Here is a 15,258-nt window from a genome sequence, read left to right as displayed (position 1 = left end):
TGATTACACACCGCTCCTGAAATGACACAGTAGATAACCTGCTCCCAAGCTCTCTCATCAACATGACCAGCCATCCCTGGCACCTGCATAATTTAGAACTCACCACATGGGGGAATCATGGCACAGTTATAGACATAACCCAGTGCACTACTGTTTCTTATAAAAGCAGTCACTCCTTAAAGCTAGTAAGTGCAAATAAAAACAGAAAATGCTGGAAACACTCAGCAGGTTAGGCAGCAGCTATGGAGAGAGGAACAGAGTTAACCTTTCTGGGGATGGTAACATTGGGGTTATGTTATCAGACTAGTAATCCAGAGGCCTGGACTAATGATGCAGAGACACGAGTTCTAATCTCACCACTGCAGCTGGGGAATTTAAATTCAGTTAATTAAATAAGTCTGGAATAAAAAGCTAGTTATCAGTAATGGTGACCATGAAACTGCCGGATTGTCATAAAATCCCATCTGGCTCACTATTGTTCTTTAGGGAAGGAAATCTGCTGTCCTTACCCGGTCTGGCCTACATGTGACTCCAGACCCACAGCAACGTGGTTGACTCTTAAGTGCCCTCTAAAATGGGCTACCACCACCTTCTCATGGGCAATAAATGCCAGCCTTACCAGCGACGCCCACATCCCAGGAACAAATTTTTTTAAAAGCTTGATGACCTTTCATCAGGACTGATGAAAGGTCATCGACCTGAAACGTTAGCTCTGCTTCTCTCTTCACAGTTGCTGCCGACTATTTCCAGCATTTTGTTTTTATTTCAGATTCCCGGCATCCACAGTATTTTGCTTTTGTTTAAGATTAATCGTTGTTGGATATCCCAGAAATGATCTCTGCCCTTAACTTGCTGGGAGGGAAAGTCAGAGAGGTTATTCAACAACTATTAAGAGTTTGGGATGAACAACTTTTTTCCACTGTTGACAGAATCAATTTGCGCAAAAAGTCATAATCAGCTCCGCATTGGTACAAATCGGGACATCTCCACTGGTCTTTAGCAGATCTAAACAGGGTTAATTAAATTCATACCATGGGGCAAACAAGCTTGCAAGAAACAGCAAGATATAGGGGCCGAAATTGCTCTCAGCGGGAAATTGGGGAGGGCACTTTGATTTATCCGAAGGTTTATCACCCGGCAGGAGTCAGAGGGAAGTTCGGCTCTTGAACTCTGACCTCCCAGCGTCATGGCCGCTGTTTGAGGTGGTATCGGGGCGTGTTTGGGTCAGGAGCGGGGCGCTGCCCATCAGCACGGCGGTGATGGTGTCGCGACGTCCCTCCCCTTCACTTAAAGGGGCGGGACGCTGCGAGGCCTACTTGGGACCCGCTGGACCACCAAGGAGGGTGTCGGCCGGGTCAGCGGTCCGGCAGCAAAGAGGGGATGCCGGGTTGCCTGTCGGCGGCCCAGCGGAACCAACTGTCGCCATTGTCGGGTCGACTCAGTAGGCGGCCAGCAATGAAAACAAAATGGCGGCCGCGGCGGTGCGCCCTCCCCTTTAAGAATGGACGCGCTGCCCAGCCACTGGCAGCATCCAGCTGCGCCAAGTTGTCGGGGTCACCTTCCAGCGGCGGCCCCGCGTGGCGGAAAAGGGGCCGCCGCCGGGCGGTAAGGGGTCGGCACGCCGGATGGGACAGAAACACAGGGCCCGCTGCCCCCGCTCTGGGGGCAATTGTGGATGGGCTGGCCCCGCTGCCTGACCCCGGTCGGAAAGGCCTTAAAGAAGGGGGAAATTCCCCCTCCCCCGCCCCCATAGTCCCCGACTGTTCCATTCTTCTCGCCATCCTCCCCCAATATCTAATCATTTTCTTGTTTGTTTGTTTTTTAGATCTCGACATGCTGCATACCTCACCAAGAGGGTAGGCATCAAACTGTCTCCCAAGGTCTGGGTTAATACTAAGCACCGCCAAGAATAACTCTGACTCTCTCCCTCTCTCCATTTTGCCATCTCTCAATATCTAATGGGTAGCTCATTTTTGGATCACCCAGAGCGGTACCACCGTAGGCACTAAGGGGGAGAAATTGGGGTCGTTTGTACTTACCAAAACAACTTTTTGCGCGGGCGCAGCACCACTAATGACTCCCGCTAAATTCCGCGAAAAGAAACATAGAAGGCCATTCGGCCCTTCGAGTCTGCACCGCCATTCAATATGATCATGGCTGATCCTCTATCTCAACACCATATTCCTGCTTTTTCCCCATACCCCTTGATGCCTTTTGTTTCTAGAAATCTATCTCCCTTAAATTCAGTGACTTGGCCTCCACAGCCTTCTGGGGTAGAGAATTCCACAGGTTCACCACCCTCTGAGTGAAAACATTTCTCCTCATCTCGGTCCTAAATTTCCTACCGAGTATCTTGAGACTGTGACTCCTTATTCTAGACTTCCCAGTCAGGGGAAACATCCTCCTTGTATCCAGTCTATCCAATCCAGTCAGAATTTTATACGTTTCAATGAGATCCCCTCGCATTCTTCCAAACTCCAGTGAATACAGGCCCAGTCGACCCAATCTCTCCTCATACGACAGTCCTGCCAACTCTGGTGAACCTTCGCTGCACTCCCTCTATGGCAAGTATATCCTTTCTTAGGTAAGGAGACCAAAACTGCACACAATACTCCAGGTGCGGTCTCACCAAGGCCCTGTATAACTGTAGTAAGACATCCTTGCTCCTGTACTCAAATCCTCTTGCAATGAAGGCCAACATACCATTTGCCTTCCTAACCTCTTGCTGCACCTGTATGTTTGCTTTCAATGACTGGTGTACAAGGACACCCAAGTCCCGCTGTACATCGACATTTCCCAAGCTATCACCATTTAAATACTTTGTCTTTATGTTTTTCCTATCAAAGTCGATAACTTCACATTTATCCATGTTATACTGCATCTGACATGTGTTTCACCACTCACTCAACCTATCTAAATCGCCTTGCAGCATCTTTGCATCCTACTCACAATTCACAATCCTATAGATTCAAGGCAAAACTCCTCTATTCTGTCTCTTATCCCTTAACCTCAGATGAATGCTCCATTGACACTTCTATTTGCCACATCAACCATCCTTGTGAGCTCTCTACCAATTCGCACTGGATTTCGGGCAGGGTTGTGCTAGGACTCGTATTCACGTGGAACTAGGAGAGAGGGGCAGGGAAAGTGCAGTGTTAACCCATTCATTAACTGCAGAGTCATTTGGGATCCCCCGCCTCGGGAGGTGGTATGCTCCTGCCCGCTGAGGGCTGCAAGGGGTGGGGGTCCAGGAGGAGGAGGAGGGGCGTCCCAGCCGCCAGGGTCCTCATACCCCTCCAAACCCTCCGTTCCAGCAAGCTGAAGGGGAGGCACAAAAGGGATGTCAGGTGCGTGTCACTGTATGTGGGGGAGGGGGAAGAGGCGCTGGTTCGCACATTTGCGCTCCGCTTGTACCCCTCGTCAGACGCACAGTGGGGCTCGTTGAGTATATTCAAGACTGAGATCGCTAGAGTTTTGGACTCTTGGGGATCAAGAGATATGGGGATCAGGCAGGAAAGTGAAGTTGAGGTCGATGATCTGCCATGATCTTATTGAATGGCGCAGCAGGCTTGAAGGGCCGTAGGGCCTATTCCTGCTTCTAGTTGTTATGTTCTTATTTATAGCACAATTGGAAGCTTTAGATCATTGGATATAGGAAGTGTAAGGTATTTGCTTCATGGGTTCTTTGCTTAAGAATTCATGGCAACACATTGCTATTAAGAACCAGTTGGTTTACTAGCAAAAGGTTTAACAATCACACTACACATTACCAGTTCCCCCATCAGGCTCACAACCACCTGCCTCATCGTGGATCCCCCGAACCCAACTGGCTGGGGTTTTATTGAGATGTGTGAACATCATGTGACTGGCTAAGCCACTCCCAACTCAACAGCTCAACAACTATTTTGTGTAGGACCATAAATCATGTGCCTCCTTATTAATGGGGGACACTAAAACTGACAATTAAACCAATTAACTTTTAACCAGAAACATAAGTCAAATCAAAATTTGGTTACCGGGGGTAATGATGCACTCCAGTCCTACCGGTGCCCACCTCTCTAGGAAGGCCGCGAGCATACCGGTGGACACCGTGTGCTCCATCTCCACCCTGGCTAGGATGTAACTGCAGAAGAGAGGCAGGCAGTCGTGCTGAACGACCCCCTCGACCGCCCGCTGCCAGGACTGGTTAATGGCCACCTTGCCCATGCCCAGGAGCAGTCCTACCAGGATGCCTTCCGACCTGCCCGCTCCCCTCCGCACAGGGTGCCCAAAGGTCAGGAGTGTGGGACTGTCAACAGTTCTACTACAACTATTTTGGTTGTAAAACAATAAATCAAGTGCCCCCTGATTAATGGGGGGGGGGGGAGGGGGTGACACACCAAACATTTTCAAACAAGTGCCCCCATTTTTTGGGGGGTTTTTTGAGGGCACTAAAATACAAATTATACAAGTGCCCCCTGGCTAAAAGAGGAGGGGCACTAAAAACCGGCACAATAAACAAATTAAACTTTGAACATATAAAATCAAATTAAAATTTGTTTGCCGGGGGTGATGATGTACTCCAGTCCCTCCGACGCTCACCTCTAGCCGAAGGCTGCGAGCGTACTGGTGGACACCACGTGCTCCATCTCCAGGGACACCCTGGCTAGGATGTAACCGCGGAAGAGAGGCAGGCAGTCGGGCTGAACGACCCCCTCAACCGCCCACTGCCTGGACCGGCTGATAACCCCCTTGACCGTGCCCAGCAGTCCTATGAGGAGGCCTTCCGACCTGCCCGCTCCCCTCCGCACAGAGTGCCCAAAGAGATCAGGAGTGTGGGACTGTCAACAGCTCGACTACAACTCTTTTGGGGGGGGGGGGGGTGGACAAAATAAACATTAGATCTGGGCGACATTCCAGACACTTTTAACTGCCCTCTTTTTTTTTTTGTTTTTTTTGTGGGGGGTTTTTTGTGCTTTTTTTTTGAGCATTAAAATCATATAATTTACAAGTGCCCCCTATAAAAGGGGAGGGGGACACTAAAACCCAGCAATTAAAACAAATTAAACTTTAAAACATAAAATCAAATTAAAATTTGGTTGCCGGGGGTGATGATGCACTCCAGTCCCTCCGGCGCCCACCTCTCACGGAAGGTGGACACCGCGTGCTACATCTCCAGGGACACCCTGGCCCGGATGTAGGCGCGGAAGAGAGGCAGGCAGTCAGGCTGAACGACCCCCTCGACCGCCCGTTGCCTGGACCGGCTGATGACACCCATGGCCGTGCCCAGGAGCAGTCCTACGAGGAGGCCCTCGGACCTGCCCGCTCCCCTCCGCACAGGGTGCCCAAAGGTCAGGGCTGTCAACAGCTCAACTACAAACCCGTGAGCATACTCACAGGTGCATACAATACAGGAAGCACAAGGAGATCACTGACATTTCGGGCACCTCCCCGCTACACCTTTCAAACACAAACCCATTACCACATAATGTGATTGTGGCGGAAGCTCTCCTTCATGCTCATCTCGACAGCTACATGCGCCAAGGGCCAGTGTGGGTGGTTTCGTAAACAGTCGGACAGCTGCTGCACAGTGTCAACTTTCAGCGAGTCTGGCGAGACCTCGTAGAACGGCCTCATCTTGGCTGCGAACTGTAGGAACACCGTTCTTGCCTCCACCTCAGAGCTCACCTGGAACAACCTGGGAAGACATAAGACACCAAAAAAATAAATCATTTCTAATGACCGCTTGCGCCTTTCCTCCTTCAATCTTTCCTCCAAATCTGTACGGGCAGTGATTTTGAAACAAGAATCCATTCACTTCAATAACTATTTTCTGACTCAGAGGTTTGGGCTGGAATGTTTGAAGGCTCATTATCGTGCATTGGTAACACAGAGCCACTTCTGAAAGCAGCTCAATGCTTTCACACTTTCACCTCCTGCTGGTTAAATTGTCTTGTTTATACTGCTGAACATTCACTCGAGGGAAGCAAAAAAATGAAGCCAAATCAACGTTGTTGCCACCAACCCAATTGCCTCCTGGCTCCGCAGTACACCACAACTGAAGCTGCTTTATGTACACTAACAGGCCCGTTAGATTATTAGGGGAAAAACTGAGCGTGCACGAAACTGGACCCAAATCGTGACGTGGGTCGGTAACTGGTTGGGAGGTAGGGAAGAGAGAGTAAAGGATAAAGGGTTTGTTCTCCGACTAGTGGATGTGACAAATGATGTTCCCCCAGGGGTTCTGTTTTTCATCATGGACATCAATGGCAAGAAGTAATCAAAAAGGCTAATGGAATAAAAACAGAAAATGCTGGAAATCTCAGCAGGTCATGCAGCATCTGTGGAGAGGAAGCAGAGTTAACATTTCGGGGCGATGACGATGGGATCTTTTAGGTCCACCTGAGAGAGCAGACTGGGCCTCAGCTTAACGTCTCATCTGAAAGACGGCACCTCCGACAGTGCAACATTCCCTCAGCACTACACCGGCAGCATCAGCCTAGGTTTATGTGCTCAAGTCCCTGGAATGGGACTCGAACCCACAACATTCTGACTCGGAGACAAGTGGGCTGCCCACTGAGCCACGGCTGAATTTTTTAAAAAGATTAAGGAATTCGATAGGGTAGATACAGAGAAGCTATTCCTTCTGGAAATTCTCAAGACTGACATCGATAGAATTTGTTGGATAAGGGCGTGAAGAGGTATAGATAACGGTAAGAGATAACGGTGGGTAAATGGAGTTGCGGTAGAAGATCAGCCATGATCTAATTGAATGGCGGAGCAGGTTTACGGCCGTAAATGGCCTGCTCCTGCCCTATGCCTCGAGCTTTCTAAATACAACACTGGCCAACAATACAAAATACAGTTTAAAAAAGAACGCCCAAAAGAAACATTGTCCTTCCACTTCTAGAATCTGGGCTTGAATCCAGCTCATATAGATAAGATGAAGGTCTCATTTCTGATGACTATACGGATCCCACATGAAACAAGGCCGAATAAGCAGCAATGACGGTGGTTTAGTCCTTCAGCTGAGATAAGAACATAAGAAATAGGAGCAGGAGTAGGCTATTTGGCCCCTCGAGCTTGCCCCGCCATTCAATAAGATCATGGCTGATCTGATCTTGGCCTCAACTCCACTTCCCTGCCCATTCCCCATAAACCCTCGACTCCCTTATCGTTCAAAAATCTGTCTATCTCCACCTTAAATATATTCAATGGCCCAGTCTCCACAGCTCTCTGGGGTAGGGAATTCCAAAGATTCACCACCCTCAGAGAAGAAATTCCTCCTCATCTCGGTCTTAAATGGGCGATCCCTTATTCTGAAACTATGCCCTAGTTCTAGAATCCCCCACGAGAAACATCCTCTCAGCATCTAACCTGTCCAGCCCCCTCAGAATCTTATACGTTTCAATAAGATCACCTTTCATTCTTCTAAACTCCAATGAGTATAGGCCCAACCTGCTCAACCTTTCCTCATAAGACAACCCCTTCATCTCGTGAACCTTCGCTGAACTGCCTCCAATGCAAGTATATCCCTCCTTAAATAAGGAGACCAAAACTGCATGCAGTACTCCAGGAGATATTAAACTGAGGCCCCGTCAGCCTGTTTCAGTGCCTCTGCTGAATGATAAATATTCTTGCCTCTACGCAACGAGGAACAAAGAGTTCGCCCCACATCCTTCTGAAAAAGCATATTTTGTACTGAAGCAATTGGCTGTTCGAAGAACCTTTAAGCTATTAAGTATTCCATCAGGCAGGGATGTTTAAGATTTGTCTTTGTACACTGCAAAGGTGTGTACCATGGAGCCTCGGGCCGCATGTGAACACAAACAATGCCCCAAGGCGCTTCACAGGAGCGTTATCAATAAAAATTTGACACCGAGCCATATAAGATGATATTAGGGCAGATGGCCAAAAGCCCGGTCAAAAAGATAGGTTTTATGGAGCGTCTTAAAGGAGGAAAGAGAGGCGGAGAGGTTAAGGGAGGGAATTCCAGAGCTTGGGGCGTTGACAGCTCAAGGCACAGCCACCAATGGTGCAGCGATTGAAATCTGGAATGCTCAAGGAGCCAGAATTGGAGGAGCACAGATATCTCGGGGGGGGGGGGCGGGGGGAGGATATTACAGAAAACTCCCCTGCTCTTATTTGAAATAGTGCCATGGGATCCTTTACATCGACCTGAGAGGACAGACAGGGCCTTGGTTTAACGTCTCATCCGAAAGACAGCACCTCCAACGGTGCAGCGCTCCTCCCTCAGCACTGCACTGGAGTGTCATTTCCTGATCTTGCCAAAAAGCTAAATATTGCCAATAAAAAAAAGAAACCCTCGTCAATATGCCACATACGTGGATTTTAAAATACCAATTTCAAAAAAAAGGCTGTTCTGAACTTGTTGAAGAGGAACTAGTGTCAGTAAGTGCTCCAAAAAAAAACGGTTCAATTCTGGTAGAAACAGTGGCATGAGGTGAGAGGCAGGAAGTCTTTCATTACCACAGAGGCCCAAAGTTCCTATTTTAACAAGAAAAATAAGGGGGAAAGCCTGTTTTTCTCCATAATTAATGATTCACTCGCAAAATGGTAAGAACAAAGTGGCTTTTGAAAGTGCGGTTTCTGCAAATGCAATGTTGCTGGTGAGTCATTAACTGCAGAAAAAACAGGCCTGCTTTCTTTTGCGCCAAGAGAAATTTCAGCCCTCGACAGATTTTTCTAGCGCTAATAAAATAAAAATATTCAAGCACTGTATTGTCAACACTGAATTAAAACAGTGTTGTAAAATTTCGCAAAGGTTTCTATAGTGCTTCTGCATTAAAGTTTGCGAAGATATTTAAAAAATCTGTCGACTGACAAAAAGAATTGACTATTTCCAACCTTACAGTGCACAATACTGAATATAGGAACAGGAGGAGGCCCTCAGCTTGTTCCGCAATTCAACGAGATCATGGCTGATCTGCGATCTAACAACATACACTAGCCTCTGTGTCAGCTGTGGCTCAGTGGGCAGCACTCTCGCCTCTGAGTCAGCAGCCTGTGGGCTCAAATCCTGTGGGCTGTGGGACTTGATCTAGGCTGACACTCCCAGTGCAGTGCTGAGGGAGGGCTGCACTGTCGGAGGTGCCGTCTTTCGGATGAGACGTTAAACCGAGGCCCCGTCTGCTCCCTCAGGTGGACGTAAAAGGTCCCAAAGTACTATTTCGAAGAAGAGCAGGGGTGTCCCTGGCCAATATTTATCCCTCAATCAACATAAAACAAAAACAGATTACCTGCTCATTATCACAGTGCTGTGTGTGGGAGCTTGCTGTGCGCAAATTGGTTGCCGCGTTTCCTACATTACAACAGTGACCACACTCCAAAAGTACTTCATTGGCTGTAAAGCGCTGAGATGTCCGGTCGCACTCAATAAAAGCAAATCTTTCTTTCTTGCCCAAGGCTAGCATTTATTGCCCATCCCTAATTGTCCTTGCGTGGCTTGCTAAGCCATTTCAGAGGGCAGTTAAGAGCCAACCAGATTGCTGTGGGCCTGGAGTTACATATAGGGACGGCAGATTCCCTTCCCCAAAGAACATCAGTGAACCCAGATGGGTTTTTATGGCAATCTGGTTGCTTCATAGTCACCATTACTGATACTAGCTTTTTATTCCAGATTTATTTAATCAACTGAATTTAAATTCCACAGCTGTTGTGACAGGATTTGAACTCGCGTCTCTGGATTACTGCTCCAGTAACTTTACCACTATGCTACCGTCCCCGTAATACCTTGAACAAAAATCTAGCAATCGCAGATTTTAAAAATTAACAATTGATCTGGCCTCAATTGCCGTTTGCAGAAGAGAGTTCCAAAACTTCTACCAGCCTCCGTGTGTAGAAGTGTTTCCTAATTTCACTCCGGAAAGGTCGGAGCACCCCACAGCTGGGTGTACCGCCCATCAGTAGGTGGTACTACCTGCAGATGTAATGCTGAAGCTCCTGCCTCAGCACAATGCACAAAATGTCAATCTACATCAGTGGTGCTCACCAAGTTCAACTGAATGTCCATTAACAAAAACTCCAGCGAGACCCAAGGTCGGTGGTTCCCGAATGAATACAAAAGGGTGGAGTGAAATTCTTGACGGGCTTGCGTGAAATTATTTTGGCCTTTGTTGAAATGAGGACATTAATCCGTGAATGCTTTTATTAGCGGACAGGATTTCAAATCAATACACATTTATTAATAACTTCAAGTAGCTCGGCTTCAACTCAAAATTCTTGCAAATCTAATTAAACTTGATTTCTATCTCTTTTCAGTCATTCAAATTTAAGCTCAACAGAAATATTTATCCTTGAAATGTTTAAAGTGCTCAGTGAAACTATTTTAATTCGAGCTCGTTTTTATATGATGCAACAGTTCACCGTTGTTTTCTTTCACAATTCGATAAAATGTATTAAACATTCCCCCCACATTTTAAGAGATGATGTGATCAAAAATACTGGAAATCCGAAACAAAAACCGAAAATGCTGGGAGAAATTAGCAGGTTCGGCAGCATCTGTGGAGTGAACAGATGAGCTGGTGTTTCAGGCAAGGACCTTAAATCAGAGCTGATCTGATGAAGAGTCCTTACCTGAGTTATCAATTTGTCTATTCCATTTTCCATATTTCTTCCTGTCTTCGCAACTCACATGCGGGAAGGATTAACAGAACGATTGGTGCCAGCCTTGGCTCAGTGTTGCCTTGTGAGCAATGTTCCCTCTTGTTTTGTTTTTGGGTGCGTGGCCCCTTTAAGGGGCTGCGCGGCCCATTCACCTGTACAAAACTTTACACTGAAAAAGCCCGACCCAGGCTGCGTGGGACCAGCAGAGCGGCGCGCAGCTTACAGGGAGCGTGCTTGTGGGTTCAAGTCCCACTCCAGACACTCGAGCAGAAAATCTAGGCTGACGCTTCAGTACAGTACTGAACAATATTCTCTTTCATTTTCTTTTGAGACCGCCTATTTCCACCTCCATAACATCGCCCGTCTCCGCCCCTGCCTCAGCTCATCTGCTGTTGAAACCCTCATTCATGCCTTTGTTACCTCTAGATTCGACTATTCCAACGCATTCCTGGCTGGCCTCCCACATTCTACCTTACGTAATCCAATACTCGGCTGCCTGTGTCCTAACTCGCACCAAGCCCCGCTCACCCATCACCCCTGGTGCTTGCTGACTTACATTGGCTTCCAGTTAAGTAATGCCTCGATTTCAAAATTCTCATCCTTACTTTCAAATCCCTCCATGGCCTAGCCACTCCCTATCTCTGTAATCTCCTCCAGTACACCCCCCCCCCCACCCCCACCCCCCCCCACCCCCACCCCCACCCCCACCCCCCCCTCACCCCCACCCCCCACCCCCACCCTCACCCCCACCACCCCACCCACCACCCCCACCCCACCACCCCACCACCCCACCCACCCCCCCCCACCCCACCACCCCACCCACCCCCCCCCACACCCCACCCCACCCCCCCCTCCCCCCCACCCCCCCCACCCCCCCCCACCACCCCCACCCCTCCCCCCCCACCTCCCCCACCCCCTCCCCCTCCCCCCCCCACCCCCTCCCCCCCCCCACCGAGATGTCTGCATGCCTCTAATTCTGCCCTCTTGGACATCCCTGATTATAATCGCTCAACCATTGGTGGCCGTGCCTTCTGTTGCCTGGGCCCCAAGCTCTGAAACTCCCTGCCTAAACCTCTCCGCCTCTTTACCTCTCTTTCCTCCTTCAACATGCTCCTTAAAACCTACCTCTTTGACCAACCTTTTGGTCACCTGTTAATTTCTACTGGTTCAGTGCCAAATTGTTTTATCTCATAATACTCCTGTGAAGCACCTTGGGACGTTTTACTACATTAAAGACTCTATAAATACAAGTTGTTATTGTTGCACACACCCTTTAAAGGGCTGTGCGGCCCATTCACAATACCGCGCATGCACGGTTTTTCCCATTTAAAAGTCGGTGAGTCGGCTTCGCGGGAGCTGCAGAGTGCTGCGCAGCTTAAAAGAACCGTTGGTGCTGAGGGAGCGCTGCACTGTCGGAGGTGCCGTCTTCCAGATGAGACGTTAAACCAGGGCCCTACCTGCCCTCTCGGGTGGATGTAAATGATCCCATGGCACTGCTTCGAAGAAGAGCTGGGGAATTCTTACTGGTGTACTGGCCAATATTTGTCCCTCAACCAACATCTCCAAATACAGTTGATCTGATCACTATCTGTGTGTAAATTGGCAGCCGCGTTACAACAGTGACTACACTTTAAAAAAGACTCAATTGGCCGTAAAGTGCATTGTAATGTCCTGAGATTGTGAAAGGCATTATATAAATACAAGTTTCTTTCCTTATCTCTGCATGCTGAAAGCCCTCTATTAAAACTATACACCCTATAATTTATGCTGCATTCTGTGGTATGATACAGGGATTTCCCACAAGACTCCTGCAGGCCTGAAATAGGACTAAGCTTCCACTTCACATACTATGGATTTGCAGAGATCCCAATCAACGGGGCATGCATGTGCAACAGAAAATACGTCCTTCCTCTATGGGGTACTTTTGGATTCTCTTGTTGCTGTACTGAACTGTAAGCAGCTATAAGCACGGGCATTATAATCTCTCAACCATTGGCGGCCGTGCCTTCTGTTGCCTAGGCCCTAACCTCTGGAATTCCCTCCCTAAACCTCTCCGTCTCTCTACCGCACTTTCCTCCTTGAAGACGCTCGTTAAAACCTACCTCTTTGACCAACATCTGCCGAAATTTCTCTTTTGTGGCTCGGTGTCAAATGTTTCGTCTTATAATACTCCTGTGAAGCGCCTGGGACGTTTCACTATGTTAAAGGCGCTATATAAATACAAGTTGTTGCTATTGTTGTTGAGCAACCCAGGATGTCGCTCAATCAGGAACTCGACACATAGGAGGACCACACATTCACTGGAGTTTAGAAGGATGAGAGGGGATCGCATAGAAACATATAAAATTCTGACGGGGCTGGACAGGTTAGATGCAGGAAGAATGTTCCCGATGTTGGGGAAGTCCAGAACCAGAGGACACAGTCTAAGGATAAGGGGTAAGCCATTTAGGACCGAGGTGAGGAGAAACTTCTTCACTCAGAGAGTTGTTAACCTGTGGAATTCTCTACCGCAGAGAGTTGTTGATGCCAGTTCACTGGACATATTCAAGAGGGAGTTAGATATGGCTCTTCCGGTTAAGGGGATCAAGGGGTATGGAGAGAAAGCAGGAAAGGGTTACTGAGGTGAATGATCAGCCATGATCTTATTGAACGGTGGTGCAGGCTCAAAGGGCCGAATGGCCTACTCCTGCACCTATTTTCTATGCTTCTATGCACCTGGGCACTTCGTGGCTCCAGCAGTTTGACACACCACTGGGATGCCTCCAAAAGGTTCTCACCTGAAAGCATTCTGAGGTAGGTTTGGGTTGATAAGCAGGCAGTCCCAGGATTGTGTTGTACGATAGAGCACCACTCGGCCGTCGTCCATGACTCTGTTGTGCGACCCATACTCAGATAGCAGGACCTCCCGCACGCGGTAAGGGTTGGCAAAGAGGTTGGTCACAGTGTTCAGCGTCTCCACCAAACGACCGAGGAACTGCATCCCTACAAGTACCTGCTGTAAGAGAATAGCGGAGTAGGGGTCGGGGGAGGGGGTTGGAGGAATAAGAGAAAGTCAATTTTTTTCGATTAACAACTTTTTTCATTCTTGATTTAAAGATATTAAAGTGCTCACATAAAGACTTTCATTTATATAGCTCCTATCAAGACATCCCAAAATGTTTTACAGCCAAAAATCGTGCGGCGTGGGGGAAATAAAAGAAAGACTTGCATTTATATAGCGCCTTTCACGACCACCAGACATCTCAACGCGCTTTACCAATTAGGTACTTCTGAAGTGTAGTCACTGTTGTACTGTAGGAAACACGGCAGCCAATTTGCGCACAGCAAGCTCCCACAAACAGCAATGTGGTAATGGCCAGATAATCTGTTTTAGTGATGTTAGTTGAGGGATAAATATTGGCTCCAGGACACCAAGGAGAATTCTCGTACACTTCTTCGAAAGAGTGCCGTGGGATCTTTTTTCATCCACCTGTTAGGGCAGAGAGGGCCTCGGTTTACCATCTCATCGGAAAGACGGTACCTCCGACAGTGCAGCTCTACCTCAGCACTGCACTGGGAGTGTCAGCCTCGATTTTTCTGCTCAAGTCTCTGGAGTGGGCCTTGAACCCACACAACCTTCTGACCCAAGAGGCGAGAGTGCAACTGAGGCACGGCTAATACATGGTCCGGAATTTTCTCCAGGGAAGCGGGTTGGGTGGGAGGCCCGGCCGACTTTAACGGCAGGGCCTGATTTGCATGTGAGGCCTTGGTTTCCTGCTCACAGCCAGCCAGATTGACCCGAGGGAGCGAGGGCTCGGTCCAGAGGAGGGATTGCTGGGGGTGAGGGAGGCAGGAGGCAGGAGGATCGGTAGGGGCGAAGAGAGGATCACGGCCGGCCAACATAGAAAATAGGAGCAGTAGTAGGCCATTTGGCCCTTCGAGCCTACACCGCCATTCAGTATGGTCATGGCTGATCCTCTATCTCAACACCATATTCCTGCTTTTTCCCCAAATCTCTTGATGCCTTTTGTTTCTCTAAATCTATCTATCTCCCTCTTAAATATATTCAGTGACTTGGTCTTCACAACCTTCTGTGGTAGAGAATTCCACAGGTTCACCACCCTCTGAGTGAAAACATTTCTCCTCATCTCAGTCCTAAATTTCCTACCCCGTATCCTGAGACTGTGACCTCTTGTACTAGACTTCACAGCCAGGGGAAACATCCTCCCCGCATCCAATCTATCCAACCCAGTCAGAATTTTATACGTTTCAATGAAATCCCCTCTCATTCTTCTAAACTCTAGTGAATACCTTATGATGATAAAGGGTTACCTTATGATGATAGATTGAGTAGACTGGGTCTTTACTCGTTGGAGTTCAGAAGGATGAGAGGTGATCTTATAGAAACATTTAAAATAATGAAAGGGATAGACAAGATAGAGGCAGAGAGGTTGTTTCCACTGGTCGGGGAGACTAGAACTAGGGGGCACAGCCTCAAAATACGGGGGAGCCAATTTAAAACCGAGTTGAGAAGGAATTTCTTCTCCCAGAGGGTTGTGAATCTGTGGAATTCTCTGCCCAGGGAAGCAGTTGAGGCTAGCTCATTGAATGTATTCAAATCACAGATAGATAGATTTTTAACCAATAAGGGAATTAAGGATTATGGGGAGCGGG

General features: G+C 48.2%; 1 protein-coding gene across 4 annotated transcripts in view; it reads right to left on the bottom strand.

The window, feature by feature from the left end:
* The window catches only part of pla2g6 (phospholipase A2, group VI (cytosolic, calcium-independent)), a 101,744-nt gene that overhangs the window by 66,342 nt on the left and 20,144 nt on the right, over positions 1-15,258 (bottom strand). For 3 of the 4 annotated variants that reach the window (XR_011587873.1, XM_070861712.1, XM_070861713.1), the window contains exons 2-3: positions 13,383-13,600; positions 5,462-5,677 (exon numbers count right to left, since the gene is read on the bottom strand). Coding sequence is in view for 2 of the 4 variants with exons in the window: in XM_070861712.1 (XP_070717813.1) it covers positions 5,462-5,677; positions 13,383-13,585 (419 nt within the window). In the remaining 2 variants the exon portion in view is untranslated. Of the gene's footprint in view, positions 1-5,454; positions 5,678-13,382; positions 13,601-15,258 lie in introns of those variants that run through there. The other variant, XM_070861714.1, reaches the window with a different exon arrangement.

Source organism: Pristiophorus japonicus, chromosome 19 (genome assembly GCF_044704955.1).
Source record: "Pristiophorus japonicus isolate sPriJap1 chromosome 19, sPriJap1.hap1, whole genome shotgun sequence".
Classification (NCBI taxonomy): Eukaryota; Metazoa; Chordata; class Chondrichthyes; family Pristiophoridae; genus Pristiophorus; species Pristiophorus japonicus.
This window is presented reverse-complemented; position numbering and strand designations above follow the sequence as displayed.